Source organism: Mastomys coucha, unplaced genomic scaffold (assembly GCF_008632895.1).
Source record: "Mastomys coucha isolate ucsf_1 unplaced genomic scaffold, UCSF_Mcou_1 pScaffold6, whole genome shotgun sequence".
In the NCBI taxonomy this organism is placed as follows: Eukaryota; Metazoa; Chordata; class Mammalia; order Rodentia; family Muridae; genus Mastomys; species Mastomys coucha.
In genome coordinates, this window is record NW_022196912.1 from 47,619,210 (window position 1) to 47,647,127 (window position 27,918).

At 40.1% G+C, this 27,918-nt stretch overlaps 1 protein-coding gene across 4 annotated transcripts in view; it reads left to right on the top strand.

The window, feature by feature from the left end:
* Positions 1–27,918, top strand: part of Cog5 (component of oligomeric golgi complex 5) — a 305,629-nt gene that overhangs the window by 236,761 nt on the left and 40,950 nt on the right. For all 4 annotated transcript variants that reach the window (XM_031357459.1, XM_031357460.1, XM_031357458.1 and 1 more), the window contains exons 15-19: positions 287–397; positions 1,516–1,578; positions 11,194–11,297; positions 19,069–19,306; positions 25,384–25,460. In XM_031357459.1, the coding sequence (XP_031213319.1) occupies positions 287–397; positions 1,516–1,578; positions 11,194–11,297; positions 19,069–19,306; positions 25,384–25,460 (593 nt within the window). The remainder of the gene's footprint in view (positions 1–286; positions 398–1,515; positions 1,579–11,193; positions 11,298–19,068; positions 19,307–25,383; positions 25,461–27,918) is intronic.

The window sequence follows — 27,918 nt, forward strand, 5'->3', positions numbered from 1 at the left end:
GGGGGGGACATTGGCGCACACGTGCCTCAACAGCCCATCGCCATGAAGTATTAAAGAGATGGTCTTAGGAAGACTAACTGGAGTTCTGGAGTTCCACAGTGATGTGTTTTCTCTATGGACATTTCTTGTGCCTGAAGCCCAAAGCTATATTTAATGTAACCTGAATATTCCGGTTTAACTTTCTCTTTGTCAGCAAGATATACACTATCTTCTGGTTAAACAAACAAACAAACAAAAGATACAAGCTATCATCTAGGTAATGTCTTTGTATATTGAATTCTTATAGCTCTCTACTCAAGGAGATGCAAGCCAAGTGATTGGACCTCTCACGGAAGGACAGAAGAGAAATGTGGGCGTGGTGAACTCCCTGTTTAAGCTGCACCAGTCAGTAACAAAGGTGACCTTTAGTGTTATTTTACAAAGATAAGTATTCAGAATGCCCTAAAGAAACTGAACCTCTAAGCCACATAATGGTAGCACTTGGAAGGCTAAGGCAGAGGCATTGGGAGGCTAGCCTGAACTACTTAGCAAGACCTATTCAAAAGAGAGAGAGAGAGAGAGAGAGAGAGAGAGAGAGAGAGAGAGAGAGAGAGAGAGAGAGAGGTGGTCTTTTTTTTTTCCTTTTTTTTTATTAGGTATTTTCTTTATTTACATATCATATGACTTCTCCTTTCCCAGTTTCCCCTCCAAAAAACAAACAAACAAAAACAACAAGAACAAACCCCTGTTGCCTCCCCGTCCCCATGCTTGCCACCCTACCCTCTCCCACTTACTGGCCCTGGCATTCCCCTACACTGGGGCACAGAACCTTCACCGGGCCAAGGGCCTCTCCTCCCATTGATGACCAACTTTGCAATCTTCTACTATACACATGCTGCTAGAGCAATCAGTCCCACCATGTGTAATCCTTGCTTGGTGGTTAAGTCCCTGGAATTTTCAAGTGCTATATTATACTTTAGGTAATTTTTTAAAGTTCTTTTATCAGCTCGGATTTCTATTTCATACATTAAATGAAAGATATTCTCAAGAGTTAGCAGGAAGGTTTCAGAGAAATAAAATGACAAGAAACCTTTGAGGCTGCATGGTCTGTTTCCTTCAGTCATTTCTCTAAGGCACCAGGGGCAACCTCGATGGTTCTAGTTAGCCTGCCTTCATTAATACTTATATTGCTTTGTACAAATGGAAACATCTGACCTTAGTATTTTAAATATTTGTGCAAACAGTAGTCAGCCTAAAGAAAAGAATGTTTTTAAAGAAATAAATAAATATGGTGCTCTTCTGATCTTTATCTTATCAGTAAAATTGAATGTCTAATGCTTCTACTGTAAAATGCCTGTTTTATATATTAAAGTAGTTTTCAGTAAATTAGTTTTAAGGCAGGTATGAGATATTATTACTATAAAGCAGTGATAATATGCTTATTATGCTCTCTGAAGTTTTGTTACATTATGGTCAAAATTAGTGTCTACAAAAATACTTAAGCAAAATTGTAACTACATTGAAACTCTGTTGTAGGTGGTTGCCAGTCAGAGCTCATTTTCAGCAGCAGCTGAGCAAACTATAGTGTCAGCCCTAAAGGTAAGGACATGTAATCCTTGGGGTTATATATGTATTAACATGGTTTTAATGTTCTTTGGCTAAGTAGAAGATTGTTTTCAGAATAATTCAGAACAATCTATATATGCCCAAAGTTGTTCATTGTTAATTATTTTGGAGAAGAAATACATATGTGTTTGTTGTTTCTGGAATTTAACAGTGGGGCTCATTTGTTCTCTATAGATTGTGTTGACTTTAAACAGTTGCATTATGCAGAGGCAAGAACTTTTGTACTGCCTTCTGCTTCTTGTAGCAGATCTAATTAACATCCCAAAACAGTGGTTCTCCAGCAATTGACTTGTCCCTAAGTGCTGTTTAACAATATGGGAGACATTTGGGTGATCATTACTCAAGGTGAAATGCTGCAGATACCTAGTGAATGTGGGCCTACACTAAGCATGTTGTAATGTAAAGGATAGTCACCCACAACTTAGATCCAGTTCCAGATGTCAGGAATACAAGGTTTAGAAATCCTACCTCAAAATACATCTGTAGAAAAATGTCAAGTTAGAGTGTGTTCTCATCTTAAAACACACACACACACACACACACACACACACACCTCTTTTCAGGAAGTGGGGGATGGACATTATTTGTTTTTGTTTTGTGATAGTGTTTAACTGTGTAGCTCTGGCTGGCTTTGAACTCACTAAGCTCTGCCTTCCAGTGCTGGGACTAAAGGTGTGTACCACCATGCCTATCTTTTAAGAAGTTTAAGAAACATGACTGTGCGTGTGTGTGTGTGTGTGTGTGTGTGTGTGTGTGTGTGTGTGTGTGTGTGTGTATGAGAGAGAGAGACAGAGACAGAGAGAGGGAGGAGGGGGAGATGTTCAGAGTTTTTAAAGTACTTACAACAGAAAACTCTTTAAGCCAAATTAAACATTCATATAGCATTAATAGATTTCCTTCATTTAGTACCACTCTTTGTCAGACATATGCACAGGAGTGTGCTTAAATAGTACAGTAACCTTAAGTTATGTAGTATTATACCCATTTTGTATTAGAAACAAAAGAAGTTCTGACCCTATAAGCCTGATAAATAAAAGATGTTACTGGCCAGAAGACTTTTACCTACTGTATCTTGCCCCTATAACTCATTCATTACCTCATAGTTACTAATTGATGCCCTCTGAACAGAGGTGCTAAAAGCAAACGTCCTGTGTGCCCCATCTCAGTTCCTTGCCTTAATTACCAGATGTATAAATGTTACAATATACCCCTGGGAGGTAGCAAATTTAAACTCTTAGGTTTACATTTAGATCATAAAGACAGAGTTTAAAAGATGATGGGGGGATGGAAGCATACAAATAAACACTAGACAAATTCATCAAGAGAGGAGCCAAGGGAAGACCAGACACTGGGGGATAGATCTTAAAGGAAAGGGGAGATTTAGAAACCAAATTTTGTCTGTAGGTCTGGGCTGGTGCCAAACAGGTAGTAGAGCAGTGACATATATTCACGTGTGCAGAGCTCTGATGACCTGTGTTCATGTGTGCAGAGATCTGATGACCTGTGTTCATGTGTGCAGAGATCTGATGACCTGTGTTCATGTGTGCAGAGCTCTGATGACCTGTGTTCATGTGTGCAGAGCTCTGATGGCCTGTGTTCATGTGTGCAGAGCTCTGATGACCTGAGTTCATGTGTGCAGAGATTTGATGACCTGTGTTCATGTGTGCAGAGATCTGATGACTTGTGTTCATGTGTGCAGAGATCTGATGACTTGTGTTCATGTGTGCAGAGATCTGATTACATGTGTTCATGTGTGCATAGCTCTGATGACATGTGTTCATGTGTGCAGAGCTCTGATGACCTGTGTTCATGTGTGCAGAGCTCTGATTACATGTGTTCATGTGTGCAGAGCTCTGATTACATGTGTTCATGTGTGCAGAGATCTGATGACCTGTGTTCATGTGTGCAGAGCTCTGATTACATGTGTTCATGTGTGCAGAGCTCTGATTACATGTGTTCATATGTGCAGAGTTCTGATGACATGTGTTCATGTGTGCAGAGATCTGATGACCTGTGTTCATGTATGCAGAGGTCTGATGTGTTGAGGATGAGAGGAGACACTTGCATGTTTTTCTGTCCTCCTTTCTCTCAGTGTGCTCCTCTCATTACTAAACATGGAAGAAGCTGGGCGGTGGTGGCGCATGCCTTTAATCCCAGCACTTGGGAGGCAGAGGCAGGCGGATTTCTGAGTTCGAGGCCAGCCTGGTCTACAGAGTGAGTTCCAGGACAGCCAGAGCTACACAGAGAAACCCTGTCTCGAAAATCAAAACAAAAAACAAAAAAACAAAACAAAACAAAAAAACATGGAAGAAGCTGCCATAATGAAATAATTATTTTTAGTAAAAGTTTTTGAAATCATTGATTATCATACTATAAAATTGGACCAGTATGGTAAACCTGAAGGCTCTGCAATTCTTGGATCCAGCAGGGAACAGATGGTCATTGTCCCTGTGCTCCACATTGTCCTGTCTTCTGAGAGCTAACATGTTTTAATAAACACAGAGCCATTTCATTCTAACAACCATGTGATACGTGGCATTTAATCACGCTGGCACAGTTATTCTGGTCCATTTTTGGTGAGTTTGTCTCTTTGCAGATAGTGGCAGTGTTGCTAGGGTTATATATGGGAATGCGTCACATCTCTTTTATTCTGTGGGTTTGATGTTCTCTCAGGGAATATTCCAGATTGTTGAGGCTCTGATATTTTTATAATCGTGGCTATTTTAGGAAATTCTTTTAAAATGTTTTACAGACATTGCTGGTTTGTAGAGAGCATATGGAATGTACCATGATTTCCTTCTGTTTCCTTTGGTAATTATTTATTCATGCCTATCATTATTATGATGGCATTCCCCAAAGTGCTTTCTGATTCCCGTTTCTGATGGTCCTAAGTAAAAAACTCATCAGCTATAAAGGTTGCATTACTTACTTAAACAAGAGTTTTATTTCTTACTTTTTGGTAATTGTGCTGTTTCTCCACATCCTACTAGAGTGTGAACATAGGACTTTATACACACTGATCAAATATTCCCCATAACACTGAGCTCCATCCCTGGTTTGGTGTTTTTGAAAAATGATCTGACTTTGTAGCCCAAAAGGTCCTCCAATTTGTGGCAGTTCTTTGGCCTCATCCTACTGAGTCTGAGATTATAAATTATGCACTACCATCCCAGATTTAGCTCACTTCTTTTTCTCTTAGACGATCTCATGCATCCCAGGTTGGCTTTCAATTTTCTATGTATCCAAGATAGCCTGCAGCTGCTAGTCCTCTTGCTGTCATCTCCCAAGCTCTGAGATTATACTTAGTAGTTCATGTCTTTAAATAGTATTCACAAGACATATTTAGTTTATTCTGCATAAATGGGACTTATGAGTCAGATGGAGATTAGTGCTGAATTCAAACGTACAATTAGATATTCCCTACCTCCCAGCCTCTGCCTTCCCATAATTCCCTTCTCACACCATAGAAGTTTTGGTTGATCCAAGTTTTATTACTCGTTTCCTTTGCAATAGGGTTCAATCCCTATAACTAGAGAAAACATGTAGCACTCAGGAGGCCTAGACAGGAGTCTAAGGTCATTTTCGCTGGCATAGGGAATTCAAAGCCAGTCTAGGCTACATGAGAGACTCTATCTCAAGACAACATTGCTATAGCTTGTCTCTCAGAAATAATCTTCCCTGGAAAAGACACAGATAAACCAAAAAAGTAAAAGCATGGCCATCAGTATATCAAGTAAGCCAAAAGTGATCTGGGCACAGTGGCTCGAATATCTGATACAACAGACTTTAAGTCAAAACTAGTAGGAAAAGATAAAGATCATAACACATTAATAAAAGACAGTTCCCTGAAAAGATACAATTGTAAACACTTATGCACCAAAAGTTGGGATTTTCAGCTTCATAACAAAAGGTCAAATTTATCTAGGTACAATAATCTTTCATCAGTAGATAGGTCAAGAAAAAAAATCCAAACAAATATTAGAACGAAATTGTACTATAGATCAAGTGGACTTAACAGAAATCTATGGGATATTTATCCACTCCACATTCTTCTTGGTAGCCCATGGAAACTTCTCTAAAACTTCCTCTATCTTAGGACACAATAAGCAAGTCTTAAATAATAGAAAGTAATCCTCATAGTTTCTTGAATCTTATTGGATAAAAATAGAGTAAAACTGGAGATCAGTAGAAAAAGACACTACAGAAACTGTGTAAGAGCATGGAGGTGAATGGGGAGTGTTCTGTCACTTCATCTTTCTCTGACAGGAATCATACAGCTCAGTGCAGCCTCACACTTGCTCTATAAGATGACTTTGAATTCCTGATCCTTCTGTATCTATTTCCCAATTGCTGGGATTACAAGCTTGAACCACTGTTCTCAGTTGATTATACTGTCTTGAATGATCAAGTGGGCTATTGAAGAAATCAGTGAGGAAAATTTAAAGTTCATAGAATTAAATAAAAATGAAAGCCAGGTAGAAGAACTTTTCACATACAGAAAAGGTGGTTTTAAGAGAAGCATTTATAGCTGTGAGTGTTGATTGAAAGCAGCTCAGTAAGTAACATAGTGATGCACCTGAAGGCCTTATAAAAACAAGAATAGGCAACCCCAGAGCAGTAGATGATAAGAAATGAAAAAAGAACGGGGCAGAAGTTAATAAAGTGGAGGCTAGATGAACAGTAGAAATAATTAGTAGAAGGAAAAGTTGGTTTTTTAAATACACAGTACTGACAGATTCCTAGCTATTCTGCGAGAAGACAAAAGTCCATAACATAAGATGTGAAAAAGATATTGTAGAGTATCACTGAAATGAAGAGCGCCTTTAAAGAACTCTGTGATCTAAAGTGAAGTAAAATATAGACGAAATGGATAAATTTATAGATGCATGCAACTTACTGAAATTAACTGAAAAGAATATAAACAACTTAAACAAGTCCATAACAATCAACAAAATTGAAGCAGTAATAGTCTACCAACAAAGAAACTAACACCTACAAACTCTCTGCTGAATTTCAGCAAACCTGTAGTGATCTACCAATAATGCCCCTCAAACATTCCATAAAGTAGAAATTGAAAGACACTACCAAACTCATCCTGACAAGAAATGATTGGATAGACAGTTCTCAAAAAAAGAATTCAAGTATAGTCAAATGTTATCCTCTGAAAAGAGTAAGAAATGAGGTGTGTGTAAAAATGACTAAAGTTCAATATGTACATATATGTATGGAATTAACAAAGAATTAAAAGATTGAAAATAACTGATAAATATATGAAAATACTCAACATCCTTAGCCATAAGGAAAATGCAAATTAAACCTACATTAAATTTCATCTTATCCCAATCAAAATTGTCATCAGGAAGGGAAATGACAACCAATGCTTATAAAGACTTAGGGAAAGAGGAACCCTCTCTCATACACTTACAGGAATGATTGTAAACTGTTAGAGCCACTATGAAAACCGCTATGCAAGTTCCTAAGGGAACGGAAACTGGAACTGCTGTACAACTCAGCTATAGTGCTGCTGCATACACTCAAAAGAGTGTGAAGTAGTGAACCCCAGAGGGATGTGTACATCCACGTTCATAATCTGCGCTGTTCAGTGTCACCAAGATGTGGAGCCAGCCTCTATGCCCTTCTATACATGAGAAGAGAAAGAAAACACTGCCTTATTTATCTACAAGAACGACGAGTTGTGATTTTCAGGAAAGTGGATGGAAGTAGAGATCATCAGGCCAAGCGAAATAAGCCAGAATTGAGCAAATATGACATGTTTTCTCTTGTATTTAAAATGTAATACATATATTACATGAAAGTAGAATTGGTCATATAAAGTGAGGGGTTTAAAGGGATGAGCGGAGGAACAAGAGAAAAGAATGGAAGTGCAAGAAAGACAATCTGCAACATTTTCTTATGCAAAGTCTAGGTTTAAATTATACATGTGTGTGTGAACTATGTAAGTACATAAATATAAATAAATACATACAAGGACTATACAGACTTTTCATAGTAGTAATTTCTTACAGTAAAGACAGCAATCAAATCACTTCTCCTTGGAGTCATTTAACCAAGAGGGAGTGCATATTTAAATTTTCTACTTCATGCTCCCTGTGTCTTTTATCTTCTGTCTTTTACATGAGTCTGCATGTATGCCTGCCTGAAGGCTGTCCTATGAATCTGTTGGTCCTGTGTCTGTGTCTGCCATTATGTGTGTCTGTTCTTGTATGTGAACGGTGTCTCTATGTGTCTGTGTCTGTGTCTTGTCTGACTCTACATGTGCTTGTCTGTCTTTGTCTATCTGTCTGTCTTTTCATTGTGTGTTAGTGGTGTCTGTATCTCTCTATGACAAAGGGCTTTAATCTGTAGTTTATTGTGGAGCATAAAAAGTACCACGTGGAAAAGGAATAGGGAGTCGTTCATAGAAATCAAGTCACTGGCTCTATCTGTGTCAGACAACAAACATCACTGTTTATCAATTTATAAATAGTTGCTTCTGACCTTTATGGGAGACTTTAGGAAGTTGCTTTCAACTTCTGTATTTGCTGCTTTCAGCAGATGACTCCCATGCATTATCTGGGTCAAAGTCCGTGGAAGAGCAGGGTGCAGCTATGCATTAGCTTAGGCCCTACAAGGCGATTACATGGGAAATGCCAGGCAAGTAAGGTTGGTAGTCACATTGTTCCCATAAAGGTGGGCTGAGTACCCAGCAGACTAGCAGTCTCAACTCTGAAGTGACTTCAAGATATATTCAAGAGCCTCAAGTCTGGGTGTGAGGTTCAACAAAAATTTCAGTCTCTTAGAATGTAAGAGAGATTTTCAGAATATTTCTTTGCCACAGAGGACCATTTGGGACCAGGAAGGGGACCGGCGCAAATGAGAAATGAGAAAGAGAGGTAGAGGGTCAGAAAATGCATAAAAAGAATATTATATGATTTTCTTTTCCTCTGGGTATCACTTATCCTTGCCCTTCCTTACTGTGGTCCCCTGAGAGCCAGGCCATGAAACCTAGGAGACTCACATTTCTGCCTGTTAACCCTAGAATTCTGCAGCTCTCAGAAACTGCCTGAGTTTGGGTTTCCTAAGCTCTCGAGTGGGTGTTCTTGTTTTTAGTTAGACGCTTCTTCATATCATAAGTTAAAAATTCAGCCTTTTAAAGATGGTCTTTACTTTTTTTCTCCCATTCTCTAAGGTCCCTTCAGTTTCTCTTCCCAGTGTACACTGTTAGCCGTAGTAGGGGCAGACATACGAGGGGTCTCAGCTGTTGGACTTGTTCACACATAGCTTTGGACAGCCTCGTCAACTTGCCCAAGGTTCTCTCTGTGTACATTATTTCATGAATGATAGAAATTAGAGAGAGTAAAAATTCTTTGGAGAAATAACGTATTTCTAAGTAAAATTACCTACCATATCAAGTATACTAAATACTAAAGTTTCTCCTCCTCCTAGTCCTCCAAGGGCACCTATTATTTGTGTGCTTTAAGTGACATTTGTCATTAATCTGTGTAATAATCTCTAGCGAGGCTCGCCAACTCCATTGATTTCTCTCGTGTCTCAAAAGGTGCTGACTACTAAATCTAATCAGAACATCTCAGAAAGCGGGTACCTACATAATAGCCCAATACATTTTCAAATAGGCATTTCTAATTCTTGTGCCTAACTGAACTTATCTTTTTTCTTTATATCCCCAGATCAGCTTGTGCTGCTTTTATATATAATGCTTAGTCATTAGTGTTATTAAATATTAAAACAACAAACACCTGTACACTTAAATCTCTTCCACTTTGCAAATCTAACTACAAAGCCCTACTGACTCTTCATCTCCATCCTGGCTGTGTCTAATTGGTTCATTTGGCATCGGTATCTCCTGCAGTCTCATAATTGTTTTCCTGCCTCCAATCTAATCCCTTAGGCTACTATCCAATATGATTGTTTTCTAAATTGAAATCTTGACTGTACTTTATCACTAGTCTCTACATCCCTTCCTGATAAACTCCTTGCTTATAGCAAACCACCATGAGCACACTGCAGTTGCTTCTCTCTTATAGTCAGGCACTTATAGTGTCTCTTCTGTACCCTATGGTTCCCCAGGTAGATCAGCATTCTTGGGTTCCTGTAGCTTTGACACATGTTGCCAGTCTCATCCTTCTCTCTGGTTCTTTCCTGTTTGTCAGAGATTCAGTTCAGACACTGTTCCCTTTTATTGTTCACATCTTTTCAGCATGCTATGGAGTCTCTGTGTGATCCCATCACATTCTGTTGAATATTTAACTTACTATCATGTTTCATCTGTATTACTAGTCTGCAGACCAGGTCACATACTTGTGTGTATATACACTTGTATGTATGCTTATTGTCTTGACAGATGAAGGCCTAACGGTGTCCTGTAGAGACTTAGTGAATAACTATTTCCCTTATTCTTTTCTTCTTGGCTTCAACTGTTTTGAACCATGGCCATCTGTCATGTGATCATAGTCAGCACTGAAGCATGTGTAGTGCACCTCCAGTTTTTGATTTGGGGTATTATAGGATTCTGGTCAGTATTTGCACATCAAAACCAAAACCCTTTAACTAAGCCGTAATCCCTTCTACAGACTAAGCCGTGGTCACAAAGCATTTTCCACCCGAGCAGTAGCGCTGCTCTGGCTTATAGATCATTGCTGTGCGGTCTAACCAGGAGGGTGTTTCACAGAATCGCTGTCACCTGCTGCTAGATGCTGGTGACACACTCCTCCTCTCTTCTTTGTCTCTAAACCCTGCCTAGGAGCACAGCTGCCATCAGTTGAGAATCACTGCTGTGGAATTCTCCACAGAAACCTACCTTGTGAATTGCCAACTGTTCCACCCTATAGGAATCACCAGTGGTTTTTGCTCTACTCACTCTGGTGAAAAAAATATGAGAAGGTGTCGTAGTTAGGGTTTTACTGCCATGAACAGAAACCATGGCCTTGGCAAGTCTTATAAGGATGACATTTGGGGTTGGCTTATAGCTTCAGGGGTTCAGTCTATTATCATCAAGGCAGGAGCATGGCTGGAGGAGCTCAGAGTTTCGCCTCTTGTTCCAAAGGCAGCTAGTAGAAAACTGACTCCCAGGCAGCTAGGACAAGGGGATTAAGATCCACACCCACAGTGACACACCTACTCCAACAAGATCACACCTGCTAATAGTGCCACTCTCTGGGCCAAGCATATACAAACCATCAGTTTTTAAGGAATTACTTGTTTTATTTTTTTGAGAAACAACAACAACAAAAATATGCTACTTTGCTCTTCGCTTTGTGAATGGACTGTGTCCGCTCCCTGACATGGCTTACATTCTCATGGGCTCATTTAACCAGTAAACCTTTTGACGGAGAGAGATAATTGGAAGAGCTGGAAGTTTTCAGTGCTGTATTCCTAGTATTCTAAGCTTTCTAAGTCATTGCTGCCAGTGGTTAGGGCGAGAAACACACTTCTCTTAGTTAAACTATGTATAGTCTGACTGTGATAGAATATGAAAACTGTTAGTCAAAATGTTTCTCACTTCATTTCCTCAGATTTCTTTGAGTCAGTTTCTCTAATTTTGTTTCTCTTTCCCGTTTTCTTTGTCAGACAATTCATGATCTTATGGGGAATGCCATACAGCCTTTGCTGACGTCAGTGGCAGATGCAATCGAGGCCATAATCATCACCATGCATCAGGAAGATTTTTCTGGGTAAAGCATTTCCTTAGAACTGCTACTAGTCCTCATTGCCTTGATTTTTCATTCCCTACCCCTCCTACTCTCCGAGCTCCATGCCAGCCAGGCTTTATTCTTGTGATGGTATTGGTTGCTTGCCTCCTCCTCTTCCATTGTGAATGTTATTACCACATTATCTTTGTTCTGGTTCCTATCATCTCTCTCTTTGCTTATTGAGATGGAGGAGGTTTGTAGACTCAGCTCTGTGCTTCAGGATTGGAGGGTTTGTGCCATCTTCCTCTCCTGATTTCCTTCCTTCTCACTGATGCCCTCTTCTTACCTGTGTGATCCCCTGGCACAGGCATGACATTCCTCTTGAAGAAAGACTCATCTGACTCTTGCCTGGCTTTGAGAGCAAGCTCTTTCTCAGTCCTGTGAGATGTGTCCTTCCCCAGAGTTTCTCATTGTGTTAATGTAAGGAGAGTCCTGGCTAATGAGTTTGGGTAGGGAAGGAGGCAATGAGAGACAAGCCCCATCTTTCTGCAGGAGAGGCTAAGTACCTTTATAGCACCATTCCCGCCCTGTGGCTTTCAGTCCCTTTGGGAACCCTTTCACAGGGGTTACCTGACCATCAGAAAAACACTGATATTTACACTACCTTACATAACAGTAGCCAAATTATAGTTGTGAGGTAGCAATGAAAATAATTTTATGGTTGGGAGTCACCTCAACATGAGAAACTGTATTAAAGGGTTTTAGCATTAGGAAGGTGGAGAACCACCACTCTAAGGAAAGTCAGTGCATACAAATCTGGGAAGATGAAAATGCACATCCACCAATTCTCAGTTGTGTGGATGCTTAACTTCACCTTCAGCTGCTGCATAGCATTATTGTTATGAAGACCCTGGGTTACCTAAACTACCTGTTGAGAACATACTATGCAAGGCTTGAGAGAACTGAGGGAATTAATCTTTAATAGCTAAGAATGTATGTATTCTAGCACATTTAAATCAGACTTCTAATACACAAGGAGATATGATAACATGTATCTTAAATTTCATCTGAAGTATAATCCACTTACACTAACACATACTTCTAGAACTTGTTCCAGTATGCTGTTTCCTACAGCTCAGTGAAATCATTGCATCTGAACATATCATATCATGTGACACATCTTCATGTCACCATATTCATAAGCAGCGTCTTTCCTTGGGTGGTGGGTCTCAACCTTCCTAGTGCTGGGACCCTTTAGTACAGTTCCTCATGTTGTGACCTGCAACCATAAAATTATTTTCCTTGCTAAGTCATAACTGTAATTTTGCAACTGTTATAAATTGTAATCAGTCTTCCTCCTGAGTAATAACTTATACTCCTCCAGAGTAATAGGAAGATTTTGTGATGCTTTGGATAAAGTATAAAAAAATCCGAGAGGCCAAGTGGGTTTGGCCTTCACAGGAGACTCAGCTCAGCTTTAGGAACATGCATTAACTGAACACAAAGGGAAAAAATGATGTGATGGAGACCAAATGTGAACAGGTATAGGTATAGCTAGTGAAAATAGGTTTTAAGTCAGAACTGGTAAAATACAACCAAGAAGATCATTATAAAATGATAAAAGAGTCTCCTTATTAACTGCATATTTAAAATAAATATAAATATGATATCAGAACACCTAAATATAAACAGATATTTGAAGAATTTGATTGTAACAGAATAATAATCCTTTCAGTGACAGACAGGTCATACATACATACAGAAATTTGAGCTATACTTTAAAACAAATGGACCCAACAGATATATATAAAATGCACATTCATAGAGATGGGATGTTTTCTATGGAGCATTCCATTTAGACCATATAAATAACCTGAACAAATTTAGGAGGAAAAACAACAAAATTAGCAGTATCACAAATCTCTTTGTTGTTGTTTATTGTTGTTGTTTTGAGACAGGGTTTCTCTATGTAGCCCTGGCTGTCCTAGAACTTGCTCTGAAGACTTGTCCTGGCCTCCAAGAGATCCACCTGCCTTTGTTTTCTGAGTGCTGAGATTAAAGGTTTGTGCCACCACTGCCTGACCATGGTGGTATAAAAATTTAATAGGAGAAATCATTGCATGTCCACAGATAAATGGCAGAAAGATTACTATTCTTAAGGCTGGCCTGGGTTACAGAGCAAGCTCTAGGCTAGCCTTGGCAGTTTAGTAAGATCTGTCTCTAATAAGAGACAGGAATAAGAAAAGTGCTTGGGAGGTAGTTAGTGCTAAAGCATTCGCATAGTATCCACCAGGCCCCAAATTTGGTCACAGTGTGGTAAAAAGTAACAGCAAAACAAACAAAACCAGTCTAGAGATAGGAGCTGGCAAAGGCATGGAAAGGAGCCCATGTGCACTGCTGTAGGAGTTGGGGCCATCGCATGTGTTGTGGAACTTTATGTGGGTTCCTAGACACATGTAACCCACTCATACAGACTCAAGAAAAAATAGGAAATCTGAGCAGAACAGAACGAATGACAAAATTGAATCACATTCCCATCAAGGGAATGTGCAGGAACGAATGGCTCCGTGGATGAAGCTTAACCACTTAAAAAGGAACTGTTATGGCTTCTTCTCAAACTGCAGAAACCACACAAAGAATATGTCCTCCTCTTCTTATAAAGCCAGCATTACCTTTATTTCAAAGCCGTGAGGACAGGACAAGAATTAAAAATGGCAGATTAGTGTCCTGCTGAGCACTAGTAGAATCCTCCCCAGAGTCCTAGCAGAGCAAATACAGCAGGACTCTCTAAGGTTTTAAGAAGGCTTGACCAAGTGAGACTTAACTCTGGGATGCAAGGGCAGCATAACAGATGTAACCAGTCGATGTGTTACAGTAGAACAGTGAACAAAGGTCGTACAATCATTTTATCAAATGCAGAGGCATGTGCAGCATTCGCCATCGTTTAGTTAAGAAATGAGCTGTAAGAGTGCATCTTGGCACAGTCTCATGAAATGCCAGATGTGACAAGGCCATGCTTACTCTTGTACTCAGTGATGAACAGCCAGCAGCCACTCTTGTCCAGTGCTGATGTCCCTCGCCAGAACAGTTAGCCAAAAGAAACAGAATGCATTGCTAGGAAGAGATGTAGTGACTGCTGAGGGGTAGAAACCCCTGAAGACAGACATAGTCAGAGCTAATAAGTGTAGTCAATCAGGATGCAGCGCCAACAGTGGCATCTCTATAAGCTGACAAGGGACTAGCTATACAATAAATTTACAAGCAACCTCATTAGCATAGCTTAAAATACACATCGGCAGGCTGAAACCACAGACTAAATGAAAGTTTGAAGAAGCTGATTGGAGAGAGTCCGTGTTCTTGGATTGGTGGAACTACAAGGAAAGAAAGTATAGGTCAGTGTCTTTGATAGACACAGATGGAAAATTCTCAAAATACTTGCAAGCTGAGCTTGGGAGATAGCTCAGTCAGTGAACTTGCCTTGTAAAGACTAGGACATGAGTTCAAGTCCCAGAACCTACACTTAAACAACAACAACAAAAATTGAATAAAACCAAAAATGGGGGTGGTGATGAGTGCTTGAAATACCAGCAAGAAGACGGTAGAAGGGGCTATCACTGGGGCTCACTGGCCAAGCTTGACCACACCTGGCAAGCTCCAGGCCAGTGAGGAGGCTGTCTCAGAAACCAGCTGAGCTTGACCTCTGACCTCCTCACATGTGAACATGCACCTGCACACACACCGAAAAATTCACAAATCAAATTCAACCAGTCTTTTTTTTAAAAAAATATTTTATTTTATTTTATGTGTATGAGTACACTGTAGCTGTACAGATGGCCATGAGCCATCGTGTGTGTGGCTGCTGGGAATTGAATTCAGGACCTTTGCCAGCCCCACTCGCTCTTCCCCGCTCGCTCTAGTGTAATTCACTGTAGCTGTCTTCAGATGCACCAGAAGAGGGCATCAGATCTCATTATGGGTAGTTGTGAGCACCATGTGGTTGCTGGGATCCGAACTAAGGACCTTTGGAAAAACAGTCAGTGCTGTTCCATCGACTGAGCCATCTCGTCAGCCCAAAACAAGACCAGTTGGATTTTTTTGTTCTGTTTTGTTTTGTTTTTTGTTTTTTTTAAGATTTATTTATTATATGTAAGTATCTTCAGACACCCCAGAAGAGGGCATCAGATCTCATTACAGATGGTTGTGAGCCACCATGTGGTTGCTGGGATTTGAACTCAGGACCTTTGGAAGAGCAGTCAGTGCTTTTAACCGCTGAGCCATCTCTCCAGCCCCAACAAGTCTTAAAGTAGGTAAAAATGTCTGTACTACTAAAGAATCTATAGATTATTTCTAATCACTATTAGAATTTCAATGTGTTTTCTCATAGAAATAAAAATAACCAAATCCTAAATTCAAAGCCCTGGGTAGCCATGGCAACTTAAGGATAAAGAGCAAAGCCAAAGACATCACACTTCCTGATTTTAATCTATGCCTCAAAGTAATTGAGGGGTAGAGAGATAGCTCAGTTGGTAAAGCATTTGCTGCTCAAGTATGAGCTGTCCTCCCCAGAGCCCCTGTGACCCCTGAACACAGGGTATCTGTAATCCCAGTAGCAGGATTGGAGGGGGAGAGGAGCACCCCTAGAAGTTCACAAACAAGGCAGCCTAACATTCAGCTTCCCACAGACATCTTCCCTCACACAAAGATGGAAGGTGAGGACCAACACCCACAGATGTCGCTGGAAGATCTCCATATACACTGGCTCTTACCCACACTCACACAAACATGCATGCATATACACAGGACTAAACAAGATAAACTTTAAAGTAGTTTAAAAGCTGTAGTTAGTGAATCATAGTAAGTTAGTGGCATTAAAAAAAGAAAAGAAACGTTGTCCAGTGGAATAGAATAGAGAGTCCAGAAATGAGCCCAGTTTTATAAAATGATTTTTAATAAAGGTGCCAAGAACACAGTGGAAAGGACTGTCTCTTCAGTGCAGTGCTGAGAACACAGGACCTCACACCTCATCAGATACATTAATACTGCACCGTGTATGAAACCATGCATGTACTAGAGGGAAACATGCAGCACCATGTATTAAGCCATGCATGTACTAGAGGGAAACATACAGCACTGTGTATGAAACCATGCATGTACTAGAGGGAAACATGCAGGAAAGCCCTGGCACCTGTCTCCACAAGTAGCCTCTTTAATCCTAAACGCTCAGACAGCAAAATAAAAAGCAGATGGAAGAGATTGTCCCGACTCAAAAGCCTCTGTACATCAGGGGAAGCCACTGAGAGGAAATAGGGCGTGGATGGGGAGAGAGTGTGCAAGCAAAGCATGCGGTAAGGGATTGGTCACAAAGCTATAAAAGTAAACAAACAACCCAGGAAGGAAGGAAAGAAAGAGAAAGAAAGAAAACAACCTCAATAGAGAGGAAACTTCTGAATAATAACCTAATTTAAAAGTGAAGGGCATAAATAGATTTAAAAAAACAAGAATTTGCAAATGAGTGAATGTAACTCAGTTGGTACTTGCCTGGTATGTACCTTTGGTTTATTCCCAGCACAGAATAAACTGATCATGGTGCATGCCTGCCCTTACAGTGTTCAAGACAGGAAGTCTAGGAGTTCTTGACCACATATCAAATTCAAGGCTAGCCTTGGCTACATAAGACTCTGTCTCAACAAATAACAAAACAGCACGTACATATACGCATGCACACACACACACACACACACAAACACACAAAATGGCTTACATTACTGCAAAAAAAATGCAGATTAAGACCAGAACTTTTTAATGATTAGGTTAGCTATTAAAAAGATGGACAATTGTAAATATTGGCATTGCTGATGAGGATATGAATTACCATAGGTATTGTGGACAACTACATGGAGGTGCCTCAAAAAACTAAAAATACAGACTGGGTTTGGTGGTACATGCCTTTAATCCCAGCATTTGGGAGGCAAAAGGCAAGCAGATTTCTGTGAGGTCAAAGCCAGTTGCCCTACATAGGGAATTCCAGGCTCTCCAGGACTGACATTATAATACACTGCCTCCAAAACAAACAAGAGAGGTAAAAGTACAACTGCTGTATGTTCCAACATCACTTCTAAGTATGTTTTGTGTGATATGAAATCAGAGTTACATCCATAGTCCATGTTCACTGCAGCATTGTATAAACTGACAAACCAGTAGAGGACCACCCTGTGTGTCTGTGAGGCGATAAACAAGCTAAGCAAATGTGGTGTGGGTACAAAATGAAACAGTAGTCAGCTGTCAAAAAGGAATCCCTACTAATTGCCACAACACACATGACCCTGGAAGACATACTATGTCAAAATAAGCCAGACAGAAACCAAGCATGTTCTCATTTACCTGCAGAACCTAAAATGATAACAATAGACCGTGGTTCCTACAGCTTGGCAGTCGGGGTAATGCATTGATGTTGGTTAAATGGTATAAAGTTATAGCTAGATAAAAGGAATAAATATGAATTTACTGTAATTGTTCATTAGATACTTTTTCTGTCTTTCTACACTGTATATAATGTCACTGTGTATCATTATATGGCACAATTATGTGTTTACTGTTCCAGTAAATAAACAAGTGGATATGAAAATATTTTATTCTTGCACTCAGCACTCTCTCCTGGTACCTGAATAAAAATAGGCCATGTACTGACCTGAATCTGGTGAAGGCAAACCCCATGTGTGCTTTCTCTGCTCAGGCAGCATACACCAACCACTCTGCCAATGCACTGGGCCTGAGCATGCTGTACCATGGACCTGGTGGGGATCTCCCAGTTATTAGGACAGCCTTTCTTACATCTGGATAAAATCTTTTGCGGTGGAATGAACTCCTACTTTCCCTAGACCTGTCTACTTCCTGAAGTGGAAACCCTCTTATTATAACTACCATTGCTTCACTGTGAGGGTCATCAAGCTCACGGTGCTCTCTTTCCGAGAGCATTTCAGTCACGTCTGATGTTCATCTCTAGACCATTTCCATTTCCTCTGCATCACTCTCAGAATTTGGTAACATTTCCCTTGCTTTTTGGAAAAAATTCAGCATTATGTAGTCAATGATCTCATCTATTAGCTAGGATCAGGTGATTTCTAATTTTGGTATAACCCCTCCTCCCTATAAATATTTCATATTCTTTGAATATATTCTTTAAAGGGCAGTTGTAAACATTTATAAGTTATAAATAGTATATCATGAAGCACAGCTGGTGTCATCTACTGTTCCAAATTAAAGCCTTTCCAAACCTCATCTGGAGGGGAAAAATTGCATACTGCATATTGTTACACAACCAGTCCCTCTGCCACAGTGCTGCCATTGGACTGATGTGATCAACTACGAGAGCAGAGACTGCCACCAAGCATTTTCTGTCCTTGAAAAATGTAAAATGTCATCTCAGAATCTGTTATTGACACATTCACTTACCAGGCAAAACATGGGAGTGGATGGAGAACTGGAAGCTGCGTCAAACCTTGAAAGGCCAGTATGTGATTCATCTCAGACAGATAGCTGTGTTTTAGTCTTAATAATCTTTTAAGTAAAAGCATGCTAAAATCCGTAAGTAATCCTCATAGAATCTAAACACAAATTTAAGAATACAATTTAAATGCTGTTTTATTTTCTTTAATACTTAACAAAACAAAACAAAATTGGTGCTTTTATATCACTAATAGGAAAAATAAATTGCACAGGATTGAAATAGTAACCAGGGGCAAAAAATATCTAAGATTATATCTAAGATATAGCTTTGTGTATGTGTGCTGAAATTGTTTTTTTCCTTTTATAGGGTGTTAACCAGCTCAGGAAAGCCTGATGTTCCTTGTTCCCTGTACATGAAAGAGCTACAAGGTTTCATTGCCAGGGTTATGAATGACTACTTTAAGCACTTTGAATGCTTGGATTTTGTTTTTGACAACACTGAAGCTATTGCCCAAAGAGCCATTGAACTTTTTATACGCAATGCCAGTCTCATAAGGCCTCTTGGTGAAGGTGGGAAACTGCGACTCGCTGCTGATTTTGCTCAGGTAAATTGATAACAATGCTACAAGGGAACTAATGTTTGAGCCTCACTGCTACCTATTTAGTAAAGAATACCTAACATCAGTATCTTAACTATTCATGTAGCAAAAGAGAAAAAAAAAAAGCCACCTGAAACTAATTCACTACAAAAGTGTTTTAAAATATTGTACCAAATATTATTTTTGTTTTTCTTTTTAACAAAATTATTATTCCCTCATCTTTGATTGTTCAAGATTGAGGCAAAGTATCTTATATTACAATAAAGCAACACTTTGTATTATTTCTATTTTCTCATCCTCCAACAACCAATAATAATAACCGACTTTCTTTGCTCAAAATGATGTATGCAATGAGATGACGTTGTAAATAGCAGGAACAGAGCAGTATGTCATCCTGAGAAGAGGAAGAACCCTAGTCCATCACTGAGCTTATAGTGAGCATCTCTGTTTGGGGGTGTTCAGGGTTGTCAGTAAGAGATAGGCAGGGTGCCTGAGGATACAGCCTGATTATTTGGGTTCTCCACTAAGTACAGTACTGTTTGCCCCGTGGCTACCCTTAAAATTACTCCAAGCTACCTGATTCTTCCCCTTCTCCCTTCAGTAATCAGAGGCAGAGAACACACAGCCTAAGCCTAGTTTCCTCAACAGACTCAGAAGCAGAAGACTCTCTCGTTTCAATGACAAGGGTGAATCCCTTTCTTAAGCCTTTCAAAGCTGTTAGCTTTACTAATATAAGTAGTTATTCATGTGAGTCCCCATAACAGTCTGCCAGGTCCTCTGTGGACATAATGTCAGTACCGATTCCCATGTGTGTCTGAGAGCATGCCCTGGGCCTCCTGCTCAGGGTGATGGCTGTCAGATGTTCCCACTCTAGCATACTTTCAACCCAGACCTGCCTTTCAAAAGCTCCTTTGCCTGTAATTGATCAACCATTTATTTTCATTCCCCAGATGAGGTCTGTGAAACTACACAAAATAATCCTGCCTATGGAAAAGGTACCTTTAACAGGTACATGTGAGAAAAGAAATTAAATGCTCCCATTAAAATGGCTTAACTTTGTCCATTTTTGTCACATTCCTTCTGAGTAATGGTTTATGGAAGCAGTTATGTCCGTGTGTCCAAGGACCTGTCTTACTCCTTAAAATATCTCTGATAGATCTGTCTCCTGCACCCTCTCCTCCTAGGTTTTGTTTGTCTTTTCTCTCCTCCTACTCCTCCTCTGCTGGGCTCCCTCCCCCACCAGCTTATTTGCATTCTTCTCCAGCTGGTTCTTGAGTCACTTTCCTGGAGGCAGCACTTCAAGTCCAATTAGAGTGGCAGCTGAGCAGGAGATGGCCAGAATGAGTGCTGTAGGAGAGAGGCTTGCTTACTGTAATGATGTGTTCTCTTGAAGGATGGCAGCCCCCACTGCAGCTAACCCTGGCTCACAGTGCACAGCCTCCAGTGCTGGAGTGAGCTTTCACCTTCCTCAGGCTGCAGCTCAGGATTGTGTCTGTGCCCCTCCCTTTTTTAAAGACTTATTACCTTATGAAACCATTTCCTCCTTAGGATAAATGAAACGCTGTTACTTATGTTGGACGGATTCTTCTGTTTAGAGACTGTTTCCTCTGTGCTGAGTGGACTTCCTAGCCGTGCAATAAGGCTTCCTTGTGGAGGCTTAGCCCCTGCACCTACCCTTGGTTTGCTACTCCACAGTGTGTCCCAGTTAAACAAGATCCTACCATCCCTCTTAGCCTGGCTTAGGAAAGGCATGTTGAAGCATGGTGTTTGTGACCAATAGTATTAGCAAACATTTCCCAGGTATTGGGTCAGAATCAGTACTCCATTTTTTTAATTAAAATTTGAGCTGGGGTTTTGATTTCACAAGATCAAAACTGTAATTATGTGTGAACTTCAGCTTTCAAAGTCCTGTTTGGTTGGAAGTGTTTTGTCTGGATTAGTCAGAACTCTTAAATAGCATTTCCCTGAAATTTGTATGCTTCATAGGCATCAGCTGGGGACTAGAGCCTTTTAACTGGCTCATAATTGAAAGGTCTGTCAATTTGTAATCACAATTAAACAAGGCCACTGAGGTTACTGGAATCCAGATCATACAGTTCTCTGTGGCTTTGAAAAGGGTTCTTGTGATGAAAGTCCCTGCTGTTTGGCTGAAAGCAGAGCTCAAGAAAAGGCCAACAGAAGGAATTTGGGAAGATTTTGACATAAAGTTTAGACATAAAGACAAGTAAGTGAAGCATTGTAAGATTTCTTTAAACAATCCTAACCTCCTCAGGGGCACTTGTGCAGAGAAAAAGCAGTTGCAGGCTGCCATCTGGAGGGCTCTTACTGAGGGAAGTGCCCAGCTTCCAGTCCCCTAAGAATTAGGTCATGAGCATGAGGAGGCTTCCTACAGGTAATTAATTTCCTGCTGTGACCACATTGCCTCTTTGTCTACACTAATCACACAGCAGTTCAAAAAGCCCTGAGCTTGTCCACGCCCGCAGGGTTCTGCAGGTTCCCACTCAGGGCAGACATGCCCACAGTGTCTGCTGAAGCGCACCTCCCCTGCGCCTCACTCACCTCTCTTTCCCTCTGAGGGAAAGGACAGATATTGAAGCTGGAATTAATTTCTTTAGTGGTGCTCCTAGCAGTTTCTATTCATACATTTTCTGGTGCCCTTTAAGTATACATTTTTATCTTTCCCACACTGCCCCAAAAATGTGAGTTAGAAAGGAAGGCAAACTTCTTATGTTGGCTCTGACTCCTCTTACCTTTCCTTCTCTTGACCATTGTCAGGGCAAGAGTGCCCCTGAAACATGTACATGGGTGGCTAAGCAAATGCCTGCCGGGTACTGAGCAGCAGCCAGGCAGGGCAGAAGCCCAGAGGCCTACCACTGAGCGTCCACCTGTAACTCCGCAGAGTCCTCTAGCAGAGCAGCCCCTCTTTCAGCATGGACTTCACTGTTTAAAGGGAAATGATTTTTCAGTCCCCTGGGGGTCATTTTAGATTAAAAATTTATCTGAAACATTTAGCCTTTTGAAATCTTTCTGTGTCATCATGGAGTTCACAGTCATTTGAGGTGATAATCTTTCATACAGAAATTTTTCCATAGATAGCTATTTAATTGTTTTAACATTTAGTCTTACTCCAGGGCTAGGCCAAAGGTTGTTTGGTTTGATCTTTGAATATAATGATTCACAAGGGTAATGGGAAGAAAAAAATGACCAAAATATGTCATAGAAATTACATCACAAAATGTATGCTTGGAAACCTTTATGTGCATGCCAGTTACTGGTGGGATAGAGAGAACAAATCAGAGGCATGTGTGATTACAGTTACTGTGTTCAACACATAGTAACTGTTGCCGATTACATAGTTACTATGTTCTACCCACAGTAACTGTTCCATTCTGAAGGAGACCAGAACTCCCTGCCTGAGAATAAACTACCCAGGGCCCAAAGAGTAGCCAGCCCGTTGGCCCTGACTTTTGGGTTTGAGAACAGTGGTCCCTCGCTGTTCTTGTCTTGTCAGCAAGAATACTGACTTTTTCTTCTGTAAATTTTTATTTCTTTAGCCTTTGTGTTTTAGAGTTTTCTAATCATGTAAGATTTTCTCCTTAAGACATGGAGTGTTAATTCTGAATGTTTGGTATTTATTTTGAATCTTCTATACCAGGAGATCAGCACTGACCTGACATAAAGCATCTCAAGGAGGCTGCCCTGCGCTTCTCAGGACTCCCCACAGGCTTCTCTGTGCGCTCTCATTGCCTAATAAGTCTGTGGAAGTGTGTATGTGTACTGAATTTATTTCAGCAGTATAACTAACAATCATAAAATCATAAAGCTATTTGGGCATGGATATTTTGTGTACATGTACACATTTATACATGGTTTATGATCTTATTGAATAGTTACATTTAAAAAAAACACTAAGTTTGAGAATTCTTGAAAGAAAGACAATCTATTTCTAATTCTCTACCTCCTCCTCACTTATAGTTTGGTACCTGGCTGTGAGTCAGGAATAGAACTTGCTTCACAAAGGTGTGATTGAATAAGGGTCTGGGCCCACTTGGCACGGAGTGTTGAGCGGTGTTTCATAGAGGTGCTGATCCTGTGACTGTTGCGTCCCTATGTGTTTCTTAAATAAGGATTCTGCACGATGGGGGGACATTTTGGCCTCAGCCATTTTCTAAACTTGCCTTTGTATGGAGCACATTTTTAGTCAGCTTGGAGGACCAGTTTCCTCTGAGTACCACACATTGCAAACAGTTTGCATGAGCATGTGGTAAAGAACCAGTAGCCAGTTAATGTTAAGTAGAATTTCCAGTGAAAGGAGGAAAATAAAAAGAAGTAAAACCAATATTTGCTCATTTCTGGCATGGAGACAGATTAATTTAATAATTTAAATAAGAACAAATTAAGGGCTAGAGAGGTGGCTCTGAGGTTAAGAGCACTGACTGCTCTTCCTAAGGTCCTGAGTTCAATTCCCAGCAACCACATGGTGGCTCACAACCATCTGTAATGGGATCCAATGCCCTCTTCTGATGCGTCTGAAGACAGCCACAGTGTACTCATCATATATATGAAAATTAAAAAATAAATTAAAAATCTTTAAAAAAAGAAAGAAAAAATTAAATACTGATAATTTCAGAATTTTTAAAGACCTATTTTGTTTTTATTTTATATGTTTGAGCATTTGCCTTCATATATGTATATGCACCATCTGCATGCCTGTGGAACACAGAAGGCAGCACCAGATCCCTGGAAGTGGAGTTACAAGCACTTGTGAGCCACCATGTGGTTGCTGAGAACTAAACCCTGTTCCTCTTCAAGAGTCCTTAACCCCTGAGCCATCTGTCAGCACCAACTTAGTATTGACTACTTCTGTGTCTTGCAAGTAGAGACTGTACATGTATTTTCTGTAATTATACTAAGTACTTATTATCATCTCCATTTGATTCATGACAGAGCTAAGACTAGCTTGTTCAGGGTCACCTTATAGTGACTGTAGTTTAGAATTCTGTCACTTACATGGCACCCAGATCTTGAGAGCTAAAACTTTATAATCACTTGGACCATACTGACTGGTAAACATTTCCATCAGTTCTGTCGACTTTGGAGACTTGTAATGCCTATATAGAATACAAAAGCATAGTCTAGAAAGCTTTTTCCTCGATATTTCAACTAAGACAGTTTCTTAGAGCTTTACTGCTGTGAACAGACATCATGACCAAGACAACATTTTAATTGGGACTGGCTTACAGGTTCAGATGTTCAGTCCATTATCATCAAGGTGGGAGCATGGCAACATCCAGGTAGGCATGGTGCAGGCGGATCTGAGAGTTCTACATCTTCATCTGAAGGCTGCTAGTGGAAGACTGGCTTCCAGGCAGCTAGGAGGAGGGTCTTAAAGCCCACGCCCACAGTAACATATCTACTTTAACAAGGCCACACGTACTCCTACAGGGTCACACGTTCTAATAGTGCCACTCCTGGGCCTATACAAACCAACACAGACAGGATTTGAACTCTTTCTCTTACTTAGCAACATCAAAATACCTCATCTTGGTCCTCTTTAGTAAGAAGTGTAAGTGTCATTAAAGGCTTTGCTTTTAAATAAACTTAAGTAGCTTCCAGAACTTGTTTCATAGCAGTTAACATTAAGTTTATAAAGATCACAACTTTTTCAGGTTGAGGTAAAGTAATAGTTAATCTGTCAACTTGATTGGATTGCAAATGTCCTAGGAGGTTAGTAAAGCACAGCTCTGGGTGTTCTAGTAGGGCCTCTCCAGAGAGGATTACCTGAGGGAGGAACCTGCCCTAAGTGTAGGTCCAACCATCCCCAGCTGGGGTGGAGTTGAGAGGGGAAGGAAGAAGTGCCAGCAGCACAGACATTCTCTGTTGGCTGGCCACCACCTGGTGAGCTGTTCTGCCCCTCCACACCTCCATCACAGTGGATTGAAACCTCAGAAGCTATGAGCCCAGATAAGTCACTCTTCTCTTCATTATTCCTATCAGGAAAAACTGACTAATACAGATCATGTGCCAAATTCAGCCTTCAGAGTCTGACATCTAAAGCTAAGGACTGTGTTTTCATATTTTAGATGGAGTTGGCTGTGGGTCCACTTTGCAGGCGAGTGTCGGATTTGGGAAAGTCCTACCGGATGCTGAGGTCATTCAGGTAAGCCCTTATTCCTTACTGCTGTAAGAGAATCATCTCACTAGCAGGTCAGTCCTTTCCTCCTATCTGGGTTAAGCTTTATAAAATTGTCAACATTCTAACAATGCCACTATGAGATGAATCATCCTCAAAGTTATTTTTTAAATCAGAGTACCATCTAGCATTGTATATGGAAGCTAATACCATAGTGGAGATACATGTTTTTTCTGTTTGAATTATAATTCAGTTGAGCTGATGTGTGCTTTCTAACTTCCCATCCTTGCAGAAGCATATTAAACAGAAATACTAGGAAATTCATTATAATATAGACATGTTTTCTTTTTCTGAAAATTTTATTTGTTCATATACATTTTTGTTCTTTTTTGTTTTTGTTTTTTGGGACAAGGTTTCTCTGTGTAGCAGAGCCCTAGCTGTCCTGGAATTCACTTTGTAGTCCAGGCTAGCCTATAACTCAGGATCTCTGTCCACCTCCCTCTGCCTCCAGAGTACTAGAATTAAAGGTATGCACCACGAGGCCCAGCTGTTCATGTACATTTCCAATCCAATCTAGTTTGAAAAGTTTACAATCTAATATAAACATACACAACTATTGACTAAAACAGCTCAGTGGTGAACTTAGGGAATGTGTTAGGGAACTCAGGCTAATGCAGCTGATCACCAGGCTTAGGATTGAGCTTCTTACAAACCAGGTCAAAAAGAGGAATAATGAGCTAGTTCATATGCATAATCTAATAATGTAGCAACTTAATGAAGGAAGTTGTCCTTTCTACTCACTACTGAATACTTCTTAATGACTTCAGTAGTAGATGCTAAAATATAAGTATTGCTCATATGGTTGTTTATTCAGTAAATTTCCAAATTTTTCACGTAATAACCCATAGAAAATATTCGCACTAGAAATGTGGCCAACCCATAGGCTAGAAAGATCTCCAGAGTAAACATGTATAACAAATTTGTGAGTCCAACACACCACATGGAAGGCTTTTATACACACTAACCGAATGTCTAAAAGCACAATGATCCCTGGGCATATTTCTGTAAGACAAGGTAGTGGCCCAGTTCTGAGCTTCCTGAAAATTGGCTCGGTCTTAGAAACTAGTCAGTAAGTAGTATGCCCTTCTGATGAAGGCCATGCTCTCTCACATCCTCAGGCCATTGTCATAGCCGTGTAGGGAGCCAGGATTGCTGACAGGGGCCGTGTGTGTGTCTTACTTTGCCCATTTGTAGTCCACAGAATTGCTTTTTCAAAGCCACGGCAGAGCCTGAAGTTTGCTTTTTTGCAGTGGAGGATCAGTGCACATATGTCCACAATTGCAAGAAAATGTCAAGTGAAATCTTATGTATCTTTCAAATACCTTCTTTAGATCTGAGTTCTTTAAAATAAATAAATAAATAAATAAATAAATACTCTAAGTATTATGTTAAATTCCAGTTCTGCACTAAATTGAAAGTTTGTAAGGGTCTAGGGTAACCAATCTATTGTTCTTCTGTGTGAACTGTAAAAATAATCACACTGAAATAACTGTACAGTCATTCCTTTGAGTAAGATGGTGACTTCATATTTCCTGTTGCTATGATAAAGCATCATGACTAAGGTCATTTACAGAAGGGAGGATTTATTTTGGCTTATGGTTCCAGAGGAAAAGAGTCCATCATAGCAAGGAGGCATAGCCACAAGCTGCAGGCAGGAGACAGAATCTGAGAGAGCACACTGGGATGCTGTGGGCCTTCAACCTCAAAGCTGCCTAGAGCAAGGCCACACCCCCAGACCTTCCTAAGCTCCACTAACTTGGGGGCACATGTTCAAATATCCGAACTTATGGGAAGGGTATTTTCATTTAAACCACCACAAAGAGCACGCTGTGCCACATGATAAAATGATGCCCTGGTAAAGATCTGAGAAAAAGCTATTGACTTGGCATTCATTTTATATATTAGAACTAGGCTCTTGTTTTCATGTTTAGGTTTATTGTGTGTGTGTGTGTGTATATATATATATATATATATATATATATATATATATATATATAGTGCTGATCTTAATATTTGCTGAGATAGGATGCATTTTACCTCAGTATTTTTGAATTTCTGTGACAGGATGGAAAAATAAAATCTGAGGATAAGTTTTTCGAGTTTTTGTTTGTTTATTTGGTTTTGGTTTTCGAGACAGGGTTTCTCTGTGTAGCCCTGGCTGTCCTGGAGCTCACTCTGTAGACCAGGCTGGCCTCGAACTCAAGATATCTCCTTCCCGATGTCATACAGACCCTACAAGAACACAAATGCCAGCCCAGACTATAATACCCAGCAAAACTCTCAATTATCATAGATGGAGAAAACAAGATATTCCATGACAAAACAAAATTTACACAATATCGTTCCACAAATCCAGTCCTACAAAGGATGATAGATGGAAAACATCAACATAAGGAGCAAAACTATACCCTAGAAGAAGCAAGAA